This window comes from Coenobita brevimanus, chromosome 19 (genome assembly GCF_032717465.1).
Source record: "Coenobita brevimanus isolate Jiangsu-jjx chromosome 19, ASM3271746v2, whole genome shotgun sequence".
NCBI classification, from domain to species: domain Eukaryota; kingdom Metazoa; phylum Arthropoda; class Malacostraca; order Decapoda; family Coenobitidae; genus Coenobita; species Coenobita brevimanus.
This window is the reverse complement of record NC_136972.1, coordinates 28,430,618-28,439,720: the sequence shown is the minus strand read 5'-3', so window position 1 is coordinate 28,439,720 and position 9,103 is coordinate 28,430,618. Positions and strand designations below refer to the sequence as shown.

Here is a 9,103-nt window from a genome sequence, read left to right as displayed (position 1 = left end):
TTTCTTACTTCTGCTTTCTGATTCTGAATCCTTCATCACCCCAACCCTTTAAGTGGTCATAAAGGTTGGGGTGATGATGATGATGATTACCATGATGATCTACAGTAGAGTATGTGGCACTGTAAGACTTCATCATTTTGATGGTGGCACAGATGCTAAATATCTCAAGTGGATTACTGCATTTAAGGATAAAACATTCAAAATTACCAGACATGTTATTAATAGTTTATTATACAAATTTATAAAGTCTACTATAAACAACAAAAGCACTTCACAGTCCTTTTCACCTCATTTATTACTGCTAGGAGTGTACTGGCAAGAAATTTTGAGTCATAATTTAAGTGGCTTTGGAGTTTTCTTAACAAACTTTTGCTTGGTGATTTATTCTACATATTGCACCTTCATATCCTTTTGTATGCCACTGATGCAAAGTATATCAATACAACAACAATTTAAACAGCACGTAAGAGAATATCAAAGAGTATTACGCAAAGTAAATCGCCAAGTAGAGGTTCATCCCATGCCACCTAGAGACCACCCCTTTGTCTTCTCAGCAGACTGGACTAGAGTTGTGAAGCTTAAAAGTTGTGTGGTCTGATGGGGTTGTTGGGGTCAAACAGCTTAGGGTCCTTCAGGTACTTAACATCCTTCAGCATCACTGGCATATAACCTGTGGGAAAGTAAGCGAATATTAGTGTTGTTTGCAAGGGAAATGTAGCATGAATGAATAAATAATGAGAAAAGCTAGCACCAAGCCTAGAGAGGCCGTGTGGCACTAAGGTAGCAAAGAAGGAAGGACAATTAAATTAGATGCAAAATAGACACAGCAGAAAGAAAAGCAACAATATTAGAAACAGAAAAAGTAAGAGTCACCAAGGAAATCTGTATGCAACGAGGGGCGGGGTAATAAAGAAAGGAAGGGAAAAGCAGAGCAACGGACGTGAGGAAATGCAACATGAAAACCCACTAAGCTGTATAAAGTAATCTTCTACTCACACTACCACACTCATAGTCATACATTCTAGCATTAGAACAAAAGTGGTTCAATCAAGATTTGTGGGGTGAGAAAAGGAAACATACAGCATGCTTCCATGCTCAAAAGATAGCCTTCATAATGTGCAGCAACTGAGCATGGAAACTGATCAAGATCACAATATACGGGGCATTGCCACCAATTAAGGAGTGGTCACTAATACATTGCCTCCAGGTCACCATCCTCTGCCATTAGTCTGCCCTCTCTCCAACTTACACCCACCCTCTCTAATATATTTCTCCACACCATCTCCCCCATCTCATCCTTAGCACACTGTAATAAAGCAAGCTACCGTTACTGACTCTTAGTTAACTCATAATAGCTCCTACTCTCCACCTACCTGCAGTTCTACTTTTGTTAATAGTACGTTCGAGCTCCTCCTGTTGTTTCTTGCACAGTCGAGTCACATTGCGACCATACAGTCTGCCAGTAAATGGGGACACAAATTGGGAGAGCAGACGGGGGTTCTTGTAGTCCAGTTGCACGTTGTATTGACACAGGAGACACAGCACACGCTCCTTCTCATAAGGGTTATGCATCTCCACTGGCTGTGGGGAGATGCAATAGGAGGATATCTACCACACAGAATGTTCACTTTAGAGCACAATACATGTTAGCTACTAGTAAACTTGATAGTAATAATAACCGTGCCTTACAGACACTGTATGGTACCAGTACTTAATTTTACCATAGAAGAAGACTGGTCATCTATTCTTTAAAGGTACTAGACTATACAATAAAACACTTCCTACCATATCTTGCTGTGAAGTCTCCTGCAGCATCTGTTCCACCTTGCTTACATCCCAGCCTGCGGAGGTGGTGTCAGTGGCGGGTGTTGGGGAGTCAGTTAGAGTGGTGTCGGTGGCAAGTGGTGGAGAGGTTTCAAGGCTGTGTGAGGGTCGAGTGTGTGTCGTCCCTGCCTCACTGCTGCACCATGCTACTACTACACCTGCTGCAACAAGAACAAAATGAGAGAATGACATTTGCAACCAAACTAGCCTATAATGAATGGTTGGATGAGACATGGGTATGGGAAGGCCCCAACGCTTTTGATTAACGTTAATGTTGTATATGAAGCCAAAAAAGGTTTTAATAAACTTTAGAAAAGCCTCAATCACATTCTTGAAAACAAGGGCCATTTGTCACTGCTGTAATCCTAAAAATGATAAATGTAACATTACACTCTAGGCACGTGTCAAATAATATACGGTCACTTCTGACACTCGTATTTCTTAGTTACGTAATAAAAATGATCTTACGCATTCCATTCAGCCTCCCAGGAGAGACAAAAGATTGTATCAGGGTTTTATTCGCCGAAAGTAAAATTCGTCTGCACACCGCCATCACGCTACCGTAGCCCAGTTTGTTTACAAGTATAATGTTATTTGAAACATAAGATAAACTTTCATACGTAGGCCGTTTTACGTGTAAATTATAAATATTATTGAATTAATATTATCTGTTACGAGAAATACTGAAGTTAGGATTTATTTCCTGCAGGAATTTTATATACTTAAAGGAATTTCCTATCTGTGTACACGATCATTGACCAAATTTCCTAAAAAGGATCGTCAATTATTCTTTCATTATCCTTCGATTTATTTAGAAAATCAACAGTGTTAGAGCTCATTTGACTCGGTTGTAATATTACCAAAACAAAGCTCAGTTACCTCAATGACAAATGTCACTATTATTACCTCAAAAACTATTGCCTTTCCTATGTTTCTGTGGATACTCCGGTACATAATATTGAAAAAATTATCTTTTCTTTAATAAGCTCTTTGTGAAAAAGTATGCAATTTAGCGGTAGTGATGTGCAGAATTGTAATAATGGTATAACTAAGGGTGAATTTTTACCATCCCTTCGTGCATTGGGTTCAGTTAACTCTAGTAGCGTTTCTGTGGTTTGAAGGGAAGGAGGAGGTTTGTCAATGCCGCCCTCCCTCCTCTCCCTCACGTCCCCCGCCAGCCCTCACGCCCACGCCCACCACCAGCAAGGAGGCCCAGGGATGAGGATGGACCCGTCAGTTGTGTAAATCAGAGCTATGGTAAGGAATGAGAGGCGAAACGACCAGAGCTTAAATGGTACAGTATCATCCCATACATTTCATCTTCCCTACATGTTTATCATTCGTGCATGTCTTGTTTTATTTATCTATTACCTTTTCCCACCCGCACAGTTTTCTTAGGACTGAGGATGAACCCGTCACTTCTGTAAAGCAGAGTTATGGTGGGGAGTGAGAGGCGAAATGTCAATGAGCTTTAATGATATCGCTCAGATACTGTACAGTATTTATACTGATCTATATACAGTATATATATATATATATATATATATATATATATATATATATATATATATATATATATGCGGTATATATTGGTTCTATTTATATTCCCTCCAGAGCATATTTAGGTTTGGGGATAGACCAGTCAGTTGTGTAAATTAAAAGATATGGTGATAATTGAGACACGGCTGAATGTTCCCATGATAACCTTCCTTTACAGCAACTTATCTGCCTGCCTCATATTTTGATTTGTTGCCAGACACCTAATTCCAGAGATCATCTAGGGTGGCATTAAGGAAGATTACAGAGTTGTCATGATAGTTTCTTTTGCTCTGTTGCCAGGTACCTGATGGCGTTCATCCAGGATTACAAAGGTACGGTATACCTTTGTAGTGGACAATTCATTAAAAGATATAAATTTTACAAAAGGTCTCCCATATGTTGATGAACGGAAAATTGACCTTAAATTCATCTAAATATGTAAGGAAAAAGAGAGAGACTCCCTCAGTTAATGGGATTAAAACTGTGGCTGCATTGTGTAAGTGATTTAAAAATTTCCTCATTTGAGCGCTGTAAAGGATTTACACATTTTGGACACCATGTAATGGATCTTTTGACAGTGACTATAGTATTGTGATTGTAATCAGATGCAGTGTTGTTTTGATTTAAATAATGTGATTAATTTTATTTAAATCAGAACAAAAAACAATGATTTACATTAAAATGGATTTTTTTTTTGTAAATACAGTAATAAGGAAGAAGTTAGAGAATGTGATCATTGTGTATTGTACAGATTCAACAAGTCTGCTTGTCCTGCACTCTTCTTGTATTGATCCTGTATCAAGTCAGGCACCAGTGAACCGCTGCCTTCTGTTATAAGGCAAATATTCAGAAGTTTAACACAGGAAAGAAGGCTCTTTTGTTGATAGTAATAAATGTGATTTTGTTCAATGTTGACATAATGAGCTCAGCTCTTCTTTGAATACACAGTAACATGATTCAGTCTAATGATTGCGATGCAGATTTGACAAAATGTAAAAGACAAGTTGGCAGCGTTCATCAGTATCTGACACACAGTGATGCAGCAGCATGAGTAACCTCCTCAATACCAAGGAGTGCTAGCCTGTGGTGCATTTGCTTACCCCCACTTCCGATTCACATTATTATTTTATAAGTTTGCAAGTTTGTTTATTTGAACTTTGATATACTGTACTGTGTATAATCATACCGGTACCTGATGGACGCATTGCAACAAATGGAAGGAAAAAAGACCCAGTATGGTAGCTACTCTTTTGATAGAAATCCCAAAATTGATAGCAACCAAAATATGATTTTGCTTATCATTGGCAAAGGTTTAGTACAAGAAAATGTCTTCATGAAAGTGAAAAAAAAAATTGATTTAAATCGTAATAATTCAATTATTATTATTATTATTATTATTTTTATTTATTTTTTAAATCAGCAATCTTTTCCAACCTTGGTCAGATGCTGGAGAGTGTGCAGCAGAAGGACCCGCCCTCTGAGTTTGTGGACGTGGCAGAGAGGAACCGCAAGAACCAGACACATGGTCTGCGGCGGCTCAGGTCAGTGTGGGAGGGGTGTAGAGGTCGAAGGGGTGGGTTGTCAGAATTATGGTAGATTTTGTCTGCTTTGACATGCATTATACACAGTGAGACAGATAAATACCTTTACCGTATCTCTGTGTGTCCTTATCTCTAGCTCTAGAATTAGATGCCATGGCTAGTTGTAGTCATTTCTGTAACAGACATCCCTTAATGGACCATTAGGCCTGAGTGCTGTTTGCTTTCTGGTGTACACTGTTGAGGGGATTTATTATTGTACCTGCCTTCAAGCATCTTATGTCCCTTATTCCTTAAATATATGAGAAATATAGTGCTACTACTAATAATATTATTGTTGTCCCAAGCAGCCATGAGGAAGAGTTAGCAGCAGCAAGAGAAGCTTGGGATTCAGTGCAATGTGTGGAGCCCATATTGTCCTCCCCGCTACGCTCCCCCCCAAAAGCCGACCCTTCCTACCGCTCCCCACACAAAGAAGACCCTTCCTACCATTCCCCGCACAAGGACAACTCCTACCGCTCCCCCCTGAAGGATGATCCATGCTTGAGCCCCAAGAAACACCTCATCAACAGTTCGTCGTCATCTCCCGCTAAGTCCCCCCCTTGTAAACAGCCTCCGCACCCTAAGGCGCACCTCCCGCCCTTACACCCTCCACCAGGCGTGCGAATCACCCCACACACAGACTTTGATGAGGTGTGGGACTTCTTCACCCGTCAGGATATGAGCGATGTTATGGTGAGTTCTTGACTTGATTTGGGTCGGACTGTTTTTATGGGTAAAGTAGAGCCTTTGCGTCAGTCTTGCTGTCTACGGCCAGAGACATTAATCCTAGAAGGGGTGGCCACATACAGGTTGCTCTTGTTTCACCCTATCTTCTATCTTCAACCCTCATATCACTCACATGAACTCTGTTAAGTAATCCCTCATCCTCCATTCTTTTTACATGGTCAGACAATGTGCAGATGCTTTCCAGCACATTCATATCAGCACCACAAAACTGTATAACTTCCTCATTTGTGTCTTCACATTTTCCTCCTAGATAGTCTAGTTCTTCCACTCCTCACACTCATGACAGTGACGCTGTATACCGGTATATAAATGAAACATTTCCTGAAACTAACCTAATTTCCAACCACCTTAGGGTTCAATCAAGCCAACAGTGGAGCCACGGGGAGTTAATGGACTCCTGCGTTCTATATTTGGGCCGAAGAAGCTCAAGGCTGAGTTGGTGGAGGAACGCAACCTACTCTTTGCCATCGCTCAGTGTGAGTTGATGCATTTGTGTGAGAGAAGGAGGGAATGTGTTTATGGGTGAATAAGAGAGAGAGAATGTAGGAATGTGTATACAGTATGTGTGATGAAGAGAGAGAGAAAAAGGTTTTGTGTATAGCTACGTAAGAACAAGAGAAAGAGAGAGAGAGAGTGTAAGAGGGCAAGCAAGCTGTTGTGTGTAAACTGTGAACTGGCATATGTTTGTGCCCTTATGCATGCATAGGCATGTGTTGATGATAATGATGGTTATGCACAGTATAAAAGTTTCTTTTATCATTCTGCAGAGCACATCTAACTTTCACTTCCCTACACAGGTCAGTTCAAAAACGAGGAGCCACTACACTTACAGATGCTGCAGACAGTGTACAAGGTCCTCACCGCCACTGCCATCGACTGCCCTCGCTATGGCACACACTGGGATCTTATAGGATTCCAGGTGTGTATTACCATTGTATTATTATTAATTTTTTAGCTTTATTTTTTTTTTTATTTATGCTCGGCTGTCTTAGCATTTTTCTTTAATAACCTCCCCCCTTCGTTATTTACTGGATATTCAGTTATTGCATTCATGTATAGTACTTTGCTAGTCTCAGTTCTTTAAGATGATATCACCTTGCACAGAGACAGAGGAAAGATGCCATAACTTTGTGGAATTTTCTCTGAAAATTCCAAAATTTCAGAATTTTATTATTATTATTATTATTATTTTTATTTTTTTTTATTTTATTTTTTTTTTTTAATGAAGACGATTTCCTTAAGAGGATGCATGGCATCATTTGGGTAAAAAATTGATTGTACCGTGCTAACCTCAAGCTGCTAATGTTTTTTTCTCAGTCGCCATCCAGGGAACAGATCCAACAACAGCTGTGTAAAATATAGGTTTACTAGGTCTGGTTCAAATGCTGTACAGTAACTTCTTACCCACGCCCTCTTCCTTCCTCTACTTTGCTGACTTTAAACCCAATAATATGACATTTCTTTTTCCATTCTCTTCACCCCATGGAGCAGATTACTAATACTACAGACACACTAGATGTTGGTGTTCTGTACAGTATACACAGTGTGAAATGGAACTACAGTACTAAATTTAGCCTACTTTTTCTTTATTGTTGTCATACCTTGCTAATCTCAGTCTGCTAATGTTATATTTGTATTCACCTAGGGAACGGACCCAGCGACAGACCTACGAGGTGCAGGTCTACTTGGCCTGGTCCAAGCACTGTACCTGCTCACACACGACCCTCTCTTGCCCTTTGCACGAGAGGTTTACCAGCTCAGCCACCACCCCACGTGCCAGTTTCCTCTCATGGTCCTCTCCATCAATGTCACACGCATATCACTGCAGGCACTTAGAGAAGGACACCTAAATAAGTGAGTCATGATACACAGCTGCTGTAGGTACTGTTATTAAAATTCAGAGCACGGGGGAAAAGGCCATCTCTGAGTGGCATTATATGGGCAGAAACCTTAGTCACCCTTTGGATCTTAGTACTTTTTAGTCATATCTGTTATATAAGAACTAAAAGATTCTTGGTGATAGAATTATCGTCTTTGCTTGGCAAACTAATGATTAGCCTACCACTTATTTGTATTAACAGGGAGTGCAATAGTCGAGGCAATGTACGACACGTCCTGAATCAGTTCTTCACTGCTGTACTCTTCCACATCTTCTGGATCTGGAAGACTGAGTGTAAGACTATCAAGGACTCTGGCTTCATTATTAAAGGTAAAGTAATACCAGTACTTTTCCAGTGTTTGCTGTGAGCATAATCATACATTTTCTTCAGTGTCTTAGGAGGGGGGGAAGCTTAGGTATTCCTTTGCTTAGTATTGTATCTCTTTTAAGTTTTTCCATTCTTAGTAGGTACTGAAGAGAGATGCTGTCATGTAATAGCACTACTATAACTGTGTGACCCAGTTACCCAGTTATATTAGTGTTGAGTGAAAATGTCTGGAAGAATTAGATGTTATTGTAATAAATAAATTGCCAATAAAGAGGCACCACAAGGTCTGTCAATGTTGAAGCCCTGAGATAGGAATTCTTTCAGATGCCGAGGCATACTGCAAACGCAACGTGAAGACAGTGTTACAGAAGCTTCAAGCCCACCTTCGCAAGTACAACCCTCACCAGGATGATGTTTTTGATGATGGAGAGATGCTGTGACCTTAACCCAACACCCTTATCCCTTCCCTCACCCCACACATAAACCAGATCCCTCGCAGTCCCTCTTTGCACACTTTTCCCTGTTCAACCTTTTTCACTCTCTCCCCTCCCATTCCCATACTCTTCTTTACATAATTCCCTCTTCCAGTTTCCTCTTCATCCCCTTTCCATCTCCTACTCTACTTCCATACTCCCCCCCCCCTCCTTCCCCTCCATAGCTACTCCTTCTCCTCCCAGTCCCAACCATCTCCATCCCTCTCCTTGTCTCCCCTCCCGCACCCCCCAAGTCCCCTTTGGCTGTGTTATATACTCCCCTTTAGGTGTATTTACCAAGGATCTCATATAGCATACTTTTAGGTTATGGTGTCTTAAGGCCCATATACTCTTGACATTAGGGGACTTTCTTGCACCTTTTCTTAGCAACTAGCCGAATATCTCTTACCACTCTCTTGTATGTTATTTGTGTCTTTAATATTGACAGTTTGCATAACAGGGAATATCAATACCTGTTCTCTGAAGACATCATGTGTAATTCATTCTTGCCACTGCATGATAATTTTATTCAGCTTGGGAGACTCACCCCATAAATACACTACAGAAGTTATTGAAAGCTAAAAAGAACTCCAGTTTGAGCCTCTTCCAAGCTGAATAAAAGCTTTAGAAAGCAGCAGCCCTGAGATAAAACAAAAATACATCATGAGAGTAAGGGGTTAACGACCAATATGATGAAATATTTAAGTAAGGAAGAGGTGCCGGAAGACCCTCT

The 9,103-nt window shown here is 40.4% G+C and overlaps 2 protein-coding genes across 3 annotated transcripts; one reads left to right on the top strand and one right to left on the bottom strand.

Annotated features, from left to right (window-relative positions):
• Window positions 1–119: 119 nt before the first annotated feature.
• mRpS18C (mitochondrial ribosomal protein S18C) lies at window positions 120–2,387 on the bottom strand. 2 transcript variants are annotated; one of them, XM_080266206.1, is made up of 4 exons: window positions 2,293–2,387; window positions 1,786–1,985; window positions 1,374–1,581; window positions 120–670 (listed from the first exon to the last, which is right to left on the bottom strand). In XM_080266206.1, exons 1-4 carry the CDS (start codon window positions 2,375–2,377, stop codon window positions 579–581), a joined length of 585 nt encoding a protein of 194 aa, XP_080122332.1. In that variant the 5' UTR covers window positions 2,378–2,387; the 3' UTR covers window positions 120–578. The 2 variants fall into 2 exon arrangements, with proteins under 2 accessions (XP_080122332.1, XP_080122333.1); XM_080266207.1 differs by having other exon boundaries at window positions 1,786–1,982; window positions 2,293–2,385.
• A 573-nt stretch (window positions 2,388–2,960) lies between these two features.
• On the top strand, window positions 2,961–8,443 carry LOC145391657 (ELMO domain-containing protein 3-like). The gene is made up of 9 exons (XM_080266205.1): window positions 2,961–3,081; window positions 4,807–4,910; window positions 5,249–5,318; window positions 5,418–5,636; window positions 6,043–6,166; window positions 6,488–6,609; window positions 7,336–7,544; window positions 7,772–7,899; window positions 8,222–8,443. The coding sequence occupies exons 1-9, from the start codon at window positions 3,079–3,081 to the stop codon at window positions 8,335–8,337; spliced, it is 1,095 nt and encodes a 364-aa protein (XP_080122331.1). The 5' UTR covers window positions 2,961–3,078; the 3' UTR covers window positions 8,338–8,443.
• The last annotated feature ends 660 nt before the right edge of the window (window positions 8,444–9,103 follow it).

Coding starts and splice junctions, on each gene's coding strand:
- LOC145391657 (XM_080266205.1), top strand. Junction 5,637..6,042: donor AGGATATGAGCGATGTTATG/GTGAGTTCTTGA, acceptor CAACCACCTTAG/GGTTCAATCAAGCCAACAGT. Junction 7,545..7,771: donor AGAGAAGGACACCTAAATAA/GTGAGTCATGAT, acceptor TTGTATTAACAG/GGAGTGCAATAGTCGAGGCA.
- mRpS18C (XM_080266206.1), bottom strand. CDS start 2,377: ATGGCGGTGTGCAGACGAATTTTACTTTCGGCGAATAAAACCCTGATA. Junction 1,986..2,292: donor TGGGAGGCTGAATGGAATGC/GTAAGATCATTT, acceptor TTCTTGTTGCAG/CAGGTGTAGTAGTAGCATGG. Junction 671..1,373: donor TAACAAAAGTAGAACTGCAG/GTAGGTGGAGAG, acceptor ACTTTCCCACAG/GTTATATGCCAGTGATGCTG.